Source organism: Excalfactoria chinensis, chromosome Z (assembly GCF_039878825.1).
Source record: "Excalfactoria chinensis isolate bCotChi1 chromosome Z, bCotChi1.hap2, whole genome shotgun sequence".
Taxonomy (NCBI): Eukaryota; Metazoa; Chordata; class Aves; order Galliformes; family Phasianidae; genus Excalfactoria; species Excalfactoria chinensis.
Window position 1 is genome coordinate 60300802 of NC_092857.1, and position 16007 is coordinate 60316808.

Sequence of the window (16007 nt, forward strand, 5' to 3'; positions counted from 1 at the left end):
ATTTACAGACAGAATCACTGCACTATTCTCAGGCTACACATCCCCACTTTCATTGCCCATACAATTCCACCTCATCCCTCAGTTTAACCAACGGGTCCTTGCTCCAGCAACTACTTCAAGGTACATGCTAATGTAAGATTAAACTGCATAAAGCTAAGATAGAGTGTATTAGCCAGATTTCAAGACTATCTTGCTTTAGCTGGAACAGAATATCTTCTTCAGTGTCTGGTATGATGCTGTGTTTTGGCTCTAGGAGAAGAACAATGTTGATAATACACAGATGCTTACAGCTGCCTGCTAAGCAGCATTGTAGAGAACCAAGGCCATTAACACCAAAGGGCCCACAGAGATGAGGGGGAACATAACTAGGACAGCTGATGTAACCTGGCTAAAGGAATATTCCATACCATATCACATCAAGCAGAAGGAGTTTTGAAGAGGATGCGAATTCATCTCATTTTTACTTCTGCTGCGCAGGGGCTAGTTGGACATCAGGCAGGGAGTGGTAAGCAATTGCTTGTGCATCACTTGTTATATGCATTCATATATAGACATATATGTCAAAATTACTATCCTTTTATTTATCTTAGTAGTTTTCAGTTTTCCATCAACCCATGAGGGGTTTGTTTTTGTCAGTTCTCTCCTCCATTCCACTGGGAAGGTGCGGGAATGAGCAAACAACTGTGTGGTGTTTCAATCATCTACTGGATTAAGCCACATCAGAGGCAGGTGAACATATCCATAGTAAAGGAACAGGGAATGTGAGAGCATCTGATTCATTATCTGCTGAAGGACTACTCAGTGTAAAAGAAAAATTAGCAAGAAAAGTGATAAATAGAAGACACAGGCACAAAAACATTAATGAGCAGGTGATAAGACAATAACAAACCAAAACTTATCTGCCACTAATTGATAGGATTTTAAAGGAACTAACAGGACTGAAGGTCAACATAAACTTCATAATTGGTAAGAATATCTGGGAGATTTGAGAGGGTTTTGTGTGACTGTCTTTTACATAATGTATTCAGAAGAAGGCTGCACAACTATGTAAGCTTATTGTGATATATTTAAGTGAGGGGTCCAAGTCCAAGGGAGGGAGAAGCAGCGATCCTGATGGATCAGTATGGAATAAGGATGGTGAAATGGATATGACTGGAGCAGGAGAGGGATGAAAGGGCTATAACCAGTCATTACATCTAATGACTGATCCTTCCCAGATCATCATCACCATTGTCTACTCTGTCTCCCATTGAACCTCATGAAGTTCAAGAAGGGCAAGCACAAGGTCCTACACCAGGATCAGAGAATCTCAACCAGCCCATGAAAAATATGGCCAGGAGGTTAAGGGAGGTGATTCTCCCCCTCTACTCCACTCTTGTGAGAGCACTGTGTTCAGTTCTGGAGTCCCCCGGCACAAGTTACATAGACATAAAAGTTAAAGCATGTCCAAAGGAAAGCAACAAACATCATCAGAAGGCTGGAGGACTTCTCCTGTGAATAAAAACTGAGAGAGTTGAGGCTTTTCAGCTTGGCAATGTTCTGGAAGACCTCCCCGAGGTGTTTAAAGGGAGCTTAAGAAGAGGAGGGAAATCAATTTTTTACGTGAGTAGATAGTGACAGAATAAGGGTGAACAGTTTTAATCTAAAAAAGGAGTAGACAGAGATTGAAGTAAAGAAGTAACTCTTTACTACAAGGGTGATTAGATACAGAAACAGGAGTTGTGGACACTTCATCACTGGAAATGTTCAGGGTCAGGTGGATGGGGCTTAGAGGATATCCAGAGGAATACAACTCTTCCTGTGGCATGAGGGCTGCTCTAAATGTTCTCTCTGCCACAAGATCTGAAACTCAGCTATTTGGCTGTGGGGAAAGATTTTACTTTTTACATTTCAACATGCATGCTAAGTTGTCTTTTCATTTCTATAAAATGACTGAGTAGATATGAAAGTGCTTAGAAGCTTTTGATGCCATTATAATAATACTGCACCTGTGCTAACGCTCCAGATTTGAGAATTCTCCTCATAATCATTAAACAGAAAAAGAATCATTCAACCCAGGAAGAAAAACGGCACACTTACTTCATTGGATTGTTTTCTGGTAGATAGTATATCAAGTCTCTCATGGTCATTTTAGAGCGATCTGGTGGAGAACATCCTTCAATTATTGGAGGCCTGTTTTTCAACTGTTTCTGCATAAAAGCAAAAAACTTAATTTCAACAAGGAAGTACTTTTCATTTCATAGACAGCGCTTGTTTGTTATGTACCATAGTAAAATGAAGTTTGTTCTTTTGTTGGTGGAATTTGAGGGTTGGTTTTTTTTTTTGCTTTCACACTGAACTGGTTAGTTTATGATAAAGTGTATATTTATCAGAGTGGAGACTACATATCCCCTGAGAGATTTACCCTCTCAGAGATATTCAGTGCTTGGCAGAGCTAAGCCACATAACTCAGTTAGTGAAGGTCTAAAAGATGCAAGAAATCGCAAATCCCAAGTTTTTTTTATGTTTTTTTGTTTGTTTTTTTTTACAGCATACTTCAACACTGTATTTTCAGCTATGAAAACTGGCATGCTAGTGATAATATAGTAACAAGGTCTCACATTTAAAGAAGTTAAATCTAATTAAAAATAAAGATACCTAATTTCTCAATCTGTATTATGAGGGAACACAGCACTCCTACTACTTAGCAATTAAATTCCCCCAGGGTTATTGACACATCATGAAGTATTAGCAGTTAGTGAGCAGGTAATGCTTGTTGTCAGAAAATACTACTGAGAAGCAGCAATGATAATGTTAGGTAGATAGCATCTTTCTCTGCCCTTCGTAAATCAGCACTGCTCAAGGTAGAGGCCTACCATCCGCTCTTTCTTCAGCTCTTCTTTAAGCATTTCTCTTAACTTCCGAGCTTTGAGGATCCTTTCACGGTCAGAACATATTCGTTTCTCTTTCACAAGAGATGGTTTTGGAGGTAGCTTTTCCTCCTGTGCCACTGATGTTTCCTGTGTTGGTCTTTCCTTAAGTGGGGAGGGTAAGTTTTTCAAGGTATCATCATTTTTTTGAGCAGCAACAGTTTGCTCTTTGTTCATTGATTTTTTTAGTGGGGAGAACTGTGGCACTTGTGGCACAGGTGTTTTCTTTTCAGGTAGCATGGAAGACTTTGAAGAACTTTCAACATGACTTCTCTCTGATGGGGGAGAATCCTTCTGGAAGGGAGCACTGCCATCAGGTGCCTGTGATGCTCGCCTTTGTGGTTTTGGTGCAGTATGCAGATCAGATGAAGGCCCTGCTCTGGGTTTGACAAGATTGGGCATAGTGGAAATCCGTTTTCTTCTCTGCGTAGGCATGTCTGTAGGTTTACAAGCTTCTCCAGCACCACTTGAGTTGTTAGTCTTCTCATCACTGGAAAATGTAAGAGTTAGTCTGAAATATGGTAGCAGATTTACAACGCTTGTTATCAAAACATGCTAATGCTCCAAGAAGTATAAACATAGTACAGAAAAATATAAATGTATACAATAAGCCACAATTGAACTGTCCAGTACCTGTCACTTCTTCAAACTAATAGATATTAAAAATGGCATGTTTTCAAATACTAAGTATTAATGCTACAAATTAGTTGACCAACAACACTAAATACACACCTTTCCCTTTTGCCCCTCCATTTGGAGGCTCTGATCTCTTGTTGAGAATACCATATTTCATGGTATGATAAAGTTAACAGATGTATGTAAAGAAAGTATTCCACGTCCACATGATGTGTCACACATTAAAAACATTTTTATAAAGGTCCGCACAAGTAGCTTTATGATTTTTCACTGGAATTCGTGCATTTCTCTAACACAATTAGATAAAATCTAACCTGCAATTTTTGTTTTTCTTTTAAAGCATGAACCATTTAAGGAGTGAAACTGGCTACTTACTCACTGAACGCATAAAAAATGGCCTTCAGGGGGCAGCCTTCCTTGGAAACTTTCTTATTTAGGTACTGTTTTAATCTCTTACATATGAATAAATTCCAAAGTGCACGCAAAATAATTCATCACTATTGTCTTAAACCTGTAAGCAGTTCTGGTATTCATCTCCTTGGCTGCTTCTCACAGTAAAGCTGCAGCAGAATTACAACTGAGTCATAAAGAGCTTTTTAACTTCACATGTCTTTCTTGTTCCTGCACCACTGACCGCACCTATGCTTTAATTACCCAACTCCAAAAGCATTCAGAAGCAAATGCCTTTGGAGGAATGAATGGGAAAAAAAAAAAAGAAAAAAGAAAAAAAAAAAAAGGAAAAAAAAAAAGAAAAACTTCTATGAATAATCTCTCAGCATTTTAGTAGACATCCTTTAATGTGAGCCAAGCAACTTCACCATGTATTGTTGGTTTCAAATGTGACCTGGTAAACTCCATTCAGTGTCCTCCAGTGATTATACAGCATGAAACAGTGGAAAGAAATTCTAGGACATCCTATATCCTATGAGGCCGCATTCAGCAGCAGAAGCTGATGTGAAGAAGGAAGCAAGTCGAATGTTCAGGGTGAATGTGTTCATCTTCCCCCCAAAAAAACATTATGTGTGATGGGCCCTGCTTTCCTCAAGGGGAAGAAGTGAATGAACTCCTTGGTTTGGTTTAGTTGCATGTGCAGTTTCTGATTTGCATACTGAACTGTCTTTATCTGAACCCACGCGTTTTCTCTCTTGTACCTTTCCCATTTTCTCTCAGCTGCGTGGGGCTGAGCTGCCTACTGAAGTCAGCTCACAGCATTAGCAGAGACCACATTAAAAAGAACTTTAAATCTTAATGCTGAGGGAATTTTCACTTCCCTGATAATCACCAAAACCGGTTCAGAGTTTAGAAAGCAGGAAAAACAGTACAGGGACAGACTGGAGAGGCTAGGACAGAATGCTTTGGGTGGGGCCAGAAAAGAAGTCAGATGTCCATACTTGCCATTCATTTTTTTGCAGAGCACAAAAACCGACATTCTGCCGTATCCCACCCATTCCTAATACTCAGATCAAACTGAGTACACGTCCTTCTATCTTCAGAGGCAGCCAATCTTTAAAACACATCATCTATAGCTTTCTATGAATCTAATAACTGCCCACGCTGCAGTAAATCCCTGGGGCTGCCCTCTCCTATTTGCTTAGTGGAAGCCTTCAAAACCAAATGGAAGCTTCACGAATTCAGCGGGACTGGGGAAGAGAAAATGTAGGAAAGAAGGCAGCAGCTCCCACCTGAGCCCGTACTGCCTGCGCCTAGGGCTGAATGTCCCCCAGTCTCCCAATACCTGCAGGCTGGGCACTCCCTTCTTCCACCGTCTGAATTCTGGAAGCCTAACCTAGCTAAATACTGGCATTTACAGTCAAAGCAAGCAGAAGTTGTAAAAAACACACCATTTAATGTCGTAAAGCACAGATTCTAAGGTTTTGTTTCTTTGTTTTTAAACGGAAATTGCAACGCAACAGGCAAAGCCAGCCAGGTGGGAAGGTTGTTCTGAAGGGCAGTTATCAGGCTGGAGAGAGCACAGGGAGAACTGCTCCTAAGCCCAACCTCACCGGGTATTCCCACCGCAACGAAAACCACTCAGGATACTAAAAGAGCCTGAATTAAAGTCAGAGCGCTTCGGCCGGCGGCAGAGCAGCGGCACCGTGAGAATGCCGAGTCACACCGCGCAGCGTCGCTAAGACCCCACGGGCAGCCGTGCTTACCCAGCCCGGCCCACCCCGCCCTGCCGGGACCGACGACCCTCAGCCCTCCCCGCTCCGAGCAGCACCGGCGGAACCCACCTGTCATCCCGCAGCCCGGCCGGCAGGCTTTCGGCCGCCGCAGTCTCATCTTTCGAAGCTGTGGAGGAGCCCTGCGGCTCCGCCTCCGCCGTTCCGCCGGCACCTTTCCCAACGGGCCGCACGTTGGGCCGCACGGCGAGGCGGGCTCGGCGGAACATGACCCCGTGCCGGCCTGAGGCGAGCCGCAGCCCGCGCGGGGAACGGGCGGCTGGGCCGGCTGGAGCGCTCAGGCACCGCGCCGGCGCGGACGTGACGTCATCAGAGCGCGACGCGGGGCGGGCGCGGGGGGAAGGCCGCAGGCGAAGCGGCTCCGCCTCAGCCTCAGCCTCCGCCTCAGCCTCCTCCTCACGGCCGAGCGCTCCGTCACTCCTTGCCCGCCCCCAGCTCGAGCAGCGCTGGTTGGGTGAGGCTCTGCGCCCTGACAGCGTGACGTGTGGGCCGGTAGAGCTCCATCCAAAGAGCGAGCGGTGGGCGGGGCGGGAGAAGGTTCTAGTTGGTGTGGTGGTGTCCGTTGTGCTGTGCGCTCCGAGCATCCCGCCATGACCCGTAAGTTGTATCCGGGGTTTGCGGGGCTGCTCGGCCGGGGAGCGGAGCGGGATGGGGACGTTGCGCTGAGCTGCGCCGCCGTCGGGGTGGGTCGTTCCTCGGGGAGCGGAGGGTGAGGAGAGGCGGCGGCCCGCTCGGCTTAAGGCCCGGCTGCACCCCGGCCTGCGGGTAAAGGGCCGACCGCGGGTACCTAACTGCCTTGCTCTGTTTGTGGGTCGGGGTGCCGCTGCAGTCCTGATTACAGCTTCATTCGTAGGCAGTTTATCGTGTGTTTGTGCTGCAGCGGTGAGCCGTGTTCGGAGTGGTAACCGCGTTGTGAGGTTGTATTTGACAGCACGGGAACTGTCTGTCATGGGGTGAGAAGGCACTTCAGTGCTGGCTTAACAGCAGAGATGTTCTGCATTCCTGGATCACAAACAGCCCGTGCACACATCAGACCTTCAGTTTGAGAAAGTGGAAGGCTAATGGCTTTTTATGTCTTTTTCTTTGTTTGTTTTTACTGTTCTTATAAGTTAACTATATGTTAAGGATTAAAGAGGAGCACGGTGTCCTACAGCCAAAGATAACAGAGCTATAGCGTTTCATTGTAAGGTAGCTTAGTTCAGTACAGTGCCAGGATGCTGGAGGGGTAGCTGCTGTGCAGCTACATGAGGTGCCCAGAAGTGCAATAAATCTGACAGGATGTTGATGGTTGGATGAAATGATGAACTCTTTTTTCTGGTAACCATCTTCCTTTGTACTCGTATCATACTGATCTGTTTACTTCAGCATTCTGATTCTGGAACACAGTGGCGCTGGAGATCTGGCACATGATTAGATTCTTTGCTGCTCAGAAGGTATTCCAGGGGCCATGGCATCTGTACTCCATCCTTACTGCCATTCTCTTTGGCCTCTGTCCAGGAGAAGTGATTACAGCTTGTTCCAATGCTGTACAGAAGTTTCTGCTTACCTTTCTCTAAAAAGACAGCTGGATCTTGGAAATGGAAGAGCACAGACGGGCAGAACTAAGGCCATGTGCCTTGCAGAAGCAGACCGGGATGAGCTATTAGGGCACAGGTATTGGCAGGAAGGATGTACTGTTCTTCTGTGTGAACTCGTGTGAGTTTCACATTATAGGAAGTAGAACTGGCTTCTTTTCTTGGAAGATTTAGGTTGATGTATAGAACTTATAAAACAGCACCATCTCTTAAGAGATAGGAATGCTCAATCAGCATCTCAGGTAAAGTTCTAGGGCCAGATAGTCCTTGGGATATTTACTTGGAAATAGAAGTGGTACAAGTAATTTCATTTTCAAATAGCAGCTTGTTTCTGTATGTTTAGTGTATGCAGTGCTACTGCACTTATCCACCTGTTCTCCTGTGCTGTGCAGTAATAGCAGCCAAGCTTTTCATTCCACCATCCAGCTTGGTTCTTGTTCTTAGAAGATGATACATACATCTATGGAATAACTGCAGATGCTGCTTGATTGAAGAAGAAGGGAGTGTGTAAGGTTAAGGATGGAGGGCAGCTGCTGTATGGATTTTGTCTAAAACAGTGTGTTTTGACTTCCCACCTTTTTTCCTTCGTGATAAATACTTATTTATTTTCTTCAAGCACCACATAAGACCTTGCTGCAAACCTACTCATGTGACATTCGTGCACTAAGCACTACAAAACCGAAGAACCATTTATAGCCTGGAATGTATCATCTGCTTATGACTCATCAAGTTCTAATCAGCTCCCAATACTGCCAGAGATAGCCATTTCATTTCCGCTTCTGAAGAAATATTGACCACTTTAGCTGGCAGAACTCTGGGAACAGGATCTCGCCGAGTGCTTGTGAGAAGGATGGCACAGAAATTCTCTTTGCTTGTGCAAAAGGTGGTCAGTCACAGGCAAAGTGCATCTTCAAAAGCAGGTGCAGACCTCAGGAAGTTGCAGTGGTCATAAGCTGTATGTAGCATCTCTTGCCAGGGACTAAACCAACTGGTGTGAAGAAGGAACTCTTGTCTTGTTGGCATGGCAGGTACCTTTTATCACCTCAAGTGAGTTTGGTACAAAGCTGTGGATTATATCAACAGTGAAGCTTCAGATTTTCTTTCTCATCTGGTTCTGTCTCTGTGTACCTGAAATTACAGGCAGGTGAAGTTTGGAGAGGTTGGTCTTGGGGTTGAGAGATGGCATAGGTCATCTTAAGACTGGAGAGATGCTGAAAGGGGTACAGTGGAAATGATGGGGAAACTGAGCTTTCATTTTTGAGCATGGGAAATGTCTCATGTCTGTTCAAGAGCGCAATTGTACTTCAGTGTATCCTGGAATGCTTTTGAGACCAGAAAAAGCAGGGCAAGAGGAGACACCAAGCAAATGAACCAACTCTAGCAAATGAGGTGGAGCAGTCTAGGAATGCTGGAATTGTATATTATCGAAAGATTTTCAGCTAATGCAGAAGTTTAGTGTCTGTGATGGCTATGGCCATTACAAGGCAGTGCTTGGTTGGAGAGGTGCGCCTGCTCTGAGCAGTTGCTGTGTTGTGCAGTTGCTTTCATGAGCACATTCAGATCAAAAAGATAGCAAGCCTTACTTCTCAGCAGCTAGCTCAGGGTGTTGATAGCTGTGGAGGAAGCTTTCTGTCCCCTGAGAGTCATCCTCTATGCTGGCAACAGTGCTGTACGTGTATTTTTAATAAAAACATGTACACTTGTTGCTGTTTGTTGAAAGGGAAGCTAAACACTTTGTGAGACTGTGCTTGAGTACAACAAACAACACTTCTGGTTGCTTATTTATAACTGCTGGAGTAAGTTGAATGGACTAACAGTGCCTCACATGCAAAGTAGGTAGACCAACAATGACTGCATCCTTGCTGCCCAAGCAAGGTATCACCTGTTTGTAGGAACTCATGAAAGGAGGAAGATTGGCTTGGGGTGAAATCAGAAAAGCATGCAGAGGAAGGAAAGCTATGAACAAAACCCCGTGGCAAGAAGTTGCTTGAGTGTTTGTTCAAGTAATTCTTTGAATACCATGGAACCACTCTCACATGTGAATAGTGTTAGGGGCATCCACCCTGTGCCGGGACATTATCACACTGTCCAGATTAAGTGTGTACAAACTCTTTTTGCATATCAAGGTGTCCTGATGAGGATGTGGGGTTCTGATTGTGTATTAATTTCAGCTTTGTGAACTCCACTTCTGTTTCAAGATTCTGAGTGTTACATGCTCTGTAAGCTTAATCTTGGAGTGAAACTCTCTATCTCCCTTAGCCTCATACTGAGTACAGTCGAGCCGTCTTGGAGCAAAAATAAATTAAACCTCTCCTCCTCAGCTGCTTATATTCTCCATCATCGTCTCTGCTTTCATAGTTCCAGGGGAAGGCAACTCAAGCATTTAATAGTGGGGTCTCAGCAGAGCAGAGGGGCAAAATCACCTCCCTCAGCCTGCTGGTTGTGGTTCCCTTGATGCAGCCCAGGGTACAGTTTGCCTTCTGGGCTGCAGGCACACATTGCCAGCTTATGTTGAGTCTTTCATCAACTGATATCTCCAAATCCTTCTCCTCAGGGCTGCTCTGAAGCCATTCTCAACACAGCCTGTATTTGTTCCTAGGATTGCCCTTTTCAGGGTGCAGGACCTTGCACTTAGCCCTGTGGAACTTGATGAAGTTGGCATGGGCCCACCTCTCAAGCTAATCCAGGTCCCTCTGGATGTTATCCCAGAGGGAACTCCAGCATGTCAGCTGCACCACTCGGCTTGGTGTGATCTGCAGACTTGTTGTGGGTGCACTCAGTAGGCTTTCTTGCCTCACCGTGCAAGAGGGAGAAACCATGGCAAGGGATAATGTCATTCTAATTGCAAAATGAGCCAAATGTTAATGCTTTTGTAATAGACATGCTAACTGTGTTTAAAAAGCGGTACTACATATATAAACTATATGGTATCTTGTAGGTGGAAATCAGCGTGAACTTGCCCGACAAAAGAACCTAAAGAAGACTCAGGAAACTCTCAAAGGGAAAAGAAAAGAGGACAGCTTGTCTGCCTCTCAGAGAAAGCAGAGGTAAGATACCCAGCACCGCTGATCAGAGTGATTGATTGTGCAAAATAGGAAGAAAAATGAGGCATAAAACATCCACTGTCTTTGCTGAAACAGGGTTTAAGTCCATTTCTTTTGTTCATGGTCCACTCGTGTCCAAGTAGAAAACCTGGATGCAGGTTTTACTGTGTCTGCTGTTAGACACAGAGTTTTCTTTGGCAAGACTTGGAATTACTTTTCAGCAGCTTTTTGCCTGGTGTTAACAGGGAAATAGTATGTAACACTTGAAGACGTTTGATCCATTGTGGTCTGTATTGCTAAAATTACATAGAATTACATAAGGTATAATGATAATGTAATTCTCTAGTGACATTTCTGCATCGCGGGGTGCTGAGATGACCAGGATGAAGATGTGACAGTGGCTGATTCTATAATACATGCCCTTTATCTACATGGGATTGATAAAGGGCCGCAAAAAAGGTGTATGAGACTTGTTAGAAAAACAGCAGGTTGGTATCAGAAATCTGACCTTCCTTTGCCTTCTTTCCTCACAGAGACTCTGAAATCATGCAGCAGAAACAGAAGGCAGCCAACGAAAGGAAGTCCCTGCAAGCCACAAATATGTCGGTCAAGTAGAAGGGCCCAGAAGATGGTTCACGAGACGGCTTGCCATTAAACGGTTCGACGTGTATCTTGCAGCTTTGTTCAACTAGCGCTAGTTTGTTTTCTGTTCTATAGGCTCGTTGGTCTGGATGCTGTTTCAGAGCTGCCTGCAGTCTGCATGATCGTGCCTAGTGGTAGCTTTACTGCAGTGTAGGGGGTCACTAATGGCTCCGGCGGGCACATCTACAGTGAGACCCCATGTTCTTGTCTTACCTTTCCAAGTACGACATCATTCACAGTGGGACGCACTAGTGAGACGTGCTGAAACTTACGGAGGTTCGATCTGTACAACTGGTCATATTTTTACAATAAAATGTCGCATGAAACACTGCCTGATCCGAAGCGCTGATGTTTGATGGTTGGCAGCGCGGTTGGGCCGCCATTGTGGCCGCCGTGGGGGCGGGGCTTCTCGCCGGGCCCGTGGCTCCGCCCACCGGAAGCACGTGGTGCGCATGCGCGGCTTGGGGCGGGGCGGCCATGGCGGGCCGGGTGCTGTTCCGGCGCGGCGGCGGGCAGGTAGGTGGGATAAGGGCGGCGGGGAGGGAGCGAGCGTGGGCTGCGGGCGGACACCGCGCTGATAAAGCGTTCGGTGCGTCCTCAGAGCGACGAGTCGGACATGTGGGACGACACGGCCCTCATCAAGGCGTACGACAAGGCGGTGGCCTCCTTCAAGGTGAGGGGCGGCCCTTCCCCGTGCTGTTACTGGAGCCGGGCGGGAGCCCACGGCTGTGCTTCATTTCCCTTCTCTTTCCTGAAGAACGCTTTGAAGAACGGGGACTGTGCGGAGCCTTCGGACAGGCAGGAGCAGTGGCCGGGGATGAAGAGGAAGAACAGCAAGAAGAGCAGGAGCAGAAACAAGAGCAGCGCCGTGCCGCCGAAACAGGTCCTGTTTCTTATTACCTTGCGAGTAACGCCTCAGAAAGCAGGGGGAGGAGATGGCGGGACAGGCCTTATAGGTGGCTGCTACATCATATGTTTTCACTGGGGAAAAGCTGGGTAAGAGGCATCGTGCTCATGGCTGGGACAAAAAGGCAGCTTAGAATCTTTGTACCCTGCGATTCTTTGGTGCAGCTTTTTACTCGTCCTTCTCGTTTCTGTTGCAGTGGAAAGTTGGGGACAGCTGCAATGCTGTTTGGTCTGAGGATGGCAACGTCTACCCAGCAACTATTGCCTCCGTAAATCTGAAGAGGGGCACGTGTGTTGTTACTTACACCGGATATGGAAACAAGGAGGAACAGAACCTGTCTGATCTACTTCCTCCAGCTAGCGACGAAACAGTAAATAAATGGGGGAATCCGGGGAGGGGAAGAGTGTTTTTTTCAGTGTTTTTGGCACCACTGCGCTGACCAGATGGGTTACGTGAGGACTGAAACCCATTGCAAAGGGTCGTACACAGGGCACGATAAGTCTCCCCTTATTCCTGAAGTCTGCATGATAGAAAGCAGGAATAAGAAACTCATGGGTGAGAGAAAGTACATTGAAAATGATGAACGGATACGATTGAGGTACTCCCTGAGGAGGGCTGGGAGGCTTAGATGAAGGGAGGGATGTGGGCAGCACCTCCATACTTCACGCCGCAGTTGCTTTCTGCAGTTTGTGCATCTCATAACCATGTTTTGCTCTTCTAGATTGAAAACGAGACTCCGTGTTCGACAGATGAAAGTGAAAAATCTTCCCAGTCGCATCGACATGAAAACAACTGCACAAAAACAAGATTCTCTCCTAAGAACTTACGGTTTCCTGTGCCACCTCCAGGCGTGGGAAGGGTAAGCTCAGCATCATCTGAAATAATTCCTGCACCACTGTTAAACCTGGTGTAAATGGCAAGTGATGCGGGTACTGTGTAGTCCCATTGCAGAGCCTTCTGCCTGGTAACTTGAAAGAAGGCTGCTGTTCTGTGGGCAGTGATACGCTGTTAGTGATAGTGCTCATTTAAGACCTCACCTCTAATAAGTGCAAACACTTACTTCTGTTTATAAAAACTTATAAAAAAAGCCAGAAAATCTTTGTGTTAACTAAAAGTCTGTGTCAGCACTGTTTGCCTCACGGTGTACGTAAGTTCTACTTCTCTGGTTGTGGAATGCTCCCCAGAAACAGCTGTTGTGTGCTCTTACTGCAGTCATTAAATTGCTGGCGTATGTTGCCTTTAGTTTCTGGTTTGTGGGTTGCTTCAGATGCTTCTGTTACACAAAACCCCAATACCTTCAGTTCCTTTCTAATTACACCGTTGAATTATTTCAATATAGCACGGATCAAAGTTCAGAACGCTTCCACCGTTCTTATCTTGCTGGCCGCCACCCCTTCCAGCAGGACCACCGGTAAGTGAAGATGAACGTTTCTGATCTCAGACTTCCCAACTGATGCCCTGTTCATTAGAACTCTGTGTTAAAAGCCTGTATTTTCTGATGTAACTCATTGAAACAAAGACAACTTGGGTTTTTCTTTCTCAGTTGATTCCTCCTCCACCACCTATGGGGCCAGATTCTCCTGAGGATGATGAAGCGTTGGGGAGCATGTTGATAGCTTGGTATATGAGTGGTTATCACACTGGATATTACCTGGTATGTGCTGTTTCTATCTGGAAATGTATGTAATACTGTTGTATGGTTAGATTTAATGCTATTTTGTATGCATATTCTTACCTTGAGCAGGAGTCATGTGAGCCCGGGTGTTCGCTCAGCTGAGGTTGTTTTTTGTGGGGTTTTTCCTGCTTGTAATCCCACTCAGCACTCTTGTAACCATCGTCTTGTATCGGTATTGAAAGAACAGGTTCTGTGTTTGTAGGCAGGGGAATGGTTGTATCCCATTTGGCATCAGGTCGGGTATTTTTCAGGTCTCATTTCCCCAAACTCTATTCTTGGTTTATAAAGGACTGAAAAAAAAAAAGTCTTACTTTTACAAGGCAATAAAAGCTTTACCTAAACTGTGTTCCACAGGGGTTAAAACAAAGTCGAATGGAAGCGGCCCTGGAGAGAGAAGCCTATCTAAAATAACTGCATCACCATCGCTCTTTTGAAGGATCGTAAGTATGGTGACTTTAGTGCCAGGTCTTACCTGAAAATCTCTTTAGCTCTTGGAAAGCATTTGGTTCTAGGCACAAAGGTTCAGGAATTCCGTCTGCTTTCATGGCTCTCTCTAAAGATGGTTTCTGTTAGAATTCATTCCTTTGCCTAGCAGCAGTGGAAAGTTATTTTCTTGGGCAGGATGACGGACAGTATTGAAGCACTGCGATGAGAGGTATAAATAACTGCTGTATCTCTCTGTGCAGGTTTAACAGGATGGTTGACTTAAACTATTGTCAACATATCTACTGTAGTTTGAATTTTGTTAAGTGAAGCAATAAAATACAGTTTTCATATTAATGTACATGCTCTAAAAAGCAGCTTTCTAGCCTGGTGTGTTGCTGCGCTTTGTTTTCTGGACAAGGTCAGTGTTTGGCATTCACGTTTCTGACCTGTTGTGATCTTTAAACTCCAATGCTTGTGCTTTTATTGGTCACCTGTTGTTTAGAACTTTCCAGTATTCTCTGTGGTTCCTTGTAGGACAAATCTGATGTCATCTGATCTGCTGATTCTTGTCCTTTCTGAAGACAGGTGCAGATGTTTGTCACTGGGGATGTTTTATCACTTGTGCACCGGGTGATGGTGAAGATCAGAACTTGTGCAAAGGTGATGAGTCTTTGTTTTCCTAACAGTGAGCTGCCCATGTAACAAGTAGACAAATTACCCGAGACAAGTAACTGTAGGCGCACTGAAACAAGCTCTTTCTTGAAGACATCTTGGCATCTGCGTTTAGAAAGAACTGCTGCAATAAAATGTTTTTTTACTTCCTTGAAACAAAGTAATAGATCCATCAAGTTTGGGTTTGGGGGTGTTTGTTTTTCTTGTTGTTATCCTTTATTAACGTTGTATTCCTTTTGATTCTGACTGTGGTAACACCTGCACTAGCAATTGCAGCATACCACGTTAGGACACATTTATGAAGCATTTTGTGTTACTGTAGTTTGTGATGGCAATGACCTGAAAAACAACATGCCTCCAAGCTTTAACAGTATGCCTCCAAGTTTAAGAGGAGTTGTCTTGTTTCGTGGCTCTGATCAGGATGCTGTGAATGGCAGCTGGAGGGGCTCGTTTTCTGTTCGACACGCCTGTTAATAAAGTTCTGCTCTTCGAACTTCTACGTCTTGGTTTTGTCTTTGTTCACATTATGCTGAATGATATGTAAAAGGTCTGGTGTGATTTCATCATGTGGTTTTCCTGTGGCACTGTGCTAAAGCCAGGTGTTTTAGCAGGGGATAGTGATAAGGTAATGGAAACTGTGGGCTTAACATTTTGGCCCTTACAGTCGTAGTTTTTGTGGAGTGGAAGTTATGGGCACAAAACTGAATGATGATGTAGGTAATACCAGCATTTCTATGGTGGGAAAAGTAGCCCAATGTAGGTTTTGAACTCTGTTACACTCCTTTCCCTTTAAAGCTTTGAGTGGCTTCAGGAAGATTTTCTTTCATTGTCTAGTGGAAGTAAATTAGGATTGCTCACAGAATTACACGTTTTTCAATGGAAGGCATCAGTTACGGCCTGTAACTAATTTAATGTTAATCCTGTCCTCTCTTCCTTCTTTCTATTATAATCACGCTGCTGTAGAAGAGACCAGTATATTCCACTGCAGTAAATATTACTACAGAATGTGTTTATTTGCAATGTGGGAGCAGTAGTTTATCATACAGCAAAGGGGAGGGGAAAAAAAACAAGACAAAAATGCTTTCAAACATTTTTAGTCTTGAACAACAGGTAAAAGTGCCAAGAGCCATTGCTAAGATTATTATTTAGTTCAAACTGAGTTGCTCAGGTACCAACAAGCACCAGTAGCCACAGTGGCAGTTTATATCAGGAGAGGTTTTGGTTCTGTGTCTTTCCACAGCATCAAAATTCTTCCATCTCTCCTTGAGGCAGGACTTCATTTGTAGTGTCATCCACGCACCACATCCTTCCTGTAATATTATTCCGCCCTTTGGCTTTG

At 44.9% G+C, this 16007-nt stretch overlaps 3 protein-coding genes across 5 annotated transcripts in view; 2 read left to right on the plus strand and 1 right to left on the minus strand.

Annotated features, from left to right (window-relative positions):
* LOC140264447 (transcription factor TFIIIB component B'' homolog) overlaps positions 1 to 6312 on the minus strand; it is a 48655-nt gene extending 42343 nt beyond the window's left edge. The window contains exons 1-3 of the mRNA XM_072360237.1: positions 5780 to 6312; positions 2856 to 3399; positions 2080 to 2189 (exon numbers count right to left, since the gene is read on the minus strand). Of these exons, the coding sequence (XP_072216338.1) occupies positions 2080 to 2189; positions 2856 to 3399; positions 5780 to 6312 (1187 nt within the window). The remainder of the gene's footprint in view (positions 1 to 2079; positions 2190 to 2855; positions 3400 to 5779) is intronic.
* LOC140264451 (small EDRK-rich factor 1-like) lies at positions 6081 to 11324 on the plus strand. Its single transcript, XM_072360245.1, has 3 exons — positions 6081 to 6325; positions 10241 to 10349; positions 10880 to 11324. Exons 1-3 carry the CDS (start codon positions 6319 to 6321, stop codon positions 10959 to 10961), a joined length of 198 nt encoding a protein of 65 aa, XP_072216346.1. The 5' UTR covers positions 6081 to 6318; the 3' UTR covers positions 10962 to 11324.
* Positions 11325 to 11427: 103 nt separating this feature from the next.
* LOC140264449 (survival motor neuron protein-like) lies at positions 11428 to 15165 on the plus strand. Of its 3 annotated transcripts, none has more exons than XM_072360243.1 (9): positions 11428 to 11504; positions 11590 to 11661; positions 11746 to 11871; positions 12092 to 12265; positions 12617 to 12754; positions 13235 to 13306; positions 13439 to 13549; positions 13925 to 14010; positions 14531 to 15165. In XM_072360243.1, exons 1-8 carry the CDS (start codon positions 11466 to 11468, stop codon positions 13979 to 13981), a joined length of 789 nt encoding a protein of 262 aa, XP_072216344.1. In that variant the 5' UTR covers positions 11428 to 11465; the 3' UTR covers positions 13982 to 14010; positions 14531 to 15165. The 3 variants fall into 3 exon arrangements, with proteins under 3 accessions (XP_072216344.1, XP_072216343.1, XP_072216345.1); XM_072360242.1 differs by having other exon boundaries at positions 14578 to 15165; XM_072360244.1 differs by having other exon boundaries at positions 14582 to 15165.
* Positions 15166 to 16007: the final 842 nt, after the last annotated feature.

Excerpts from the sequence above, each read along its gene's own strand:
- LOC140264449 (XM_072360243.1), top strand. The coding sequence starts at position 11,466 with ATGGCGGGCCGGGTGCTGTTCCGGCGCGGCGGCGGGCAG. Across the intron at positions 11,505-11,589 it reads TCCGGCGCGGCGGCGGGCAG|AGCGACGAGTCGGACATGTG; the intron begins GTAGGTGGGATA and ends GTGCGTCCTCAG. Across the intron at positions 11,872-12,091 it reads GCGCCGTGCCGCCGAAACAG|TGGAAAGTTGGGGACAGCTG; the intron begins GTCCTGTTTCTT and ends TTTCTGTTGCAG.
- LOC140264451 (XM_072360245.1), top strand. Across the intron at positions 10,350-10,879 it reads GCCTCTCAGAGAAAGCAGAG|AGACTCTGAAATCATGCAGC; the intron begins GTAAGATACCCA and ends CTTTCCTCACAG.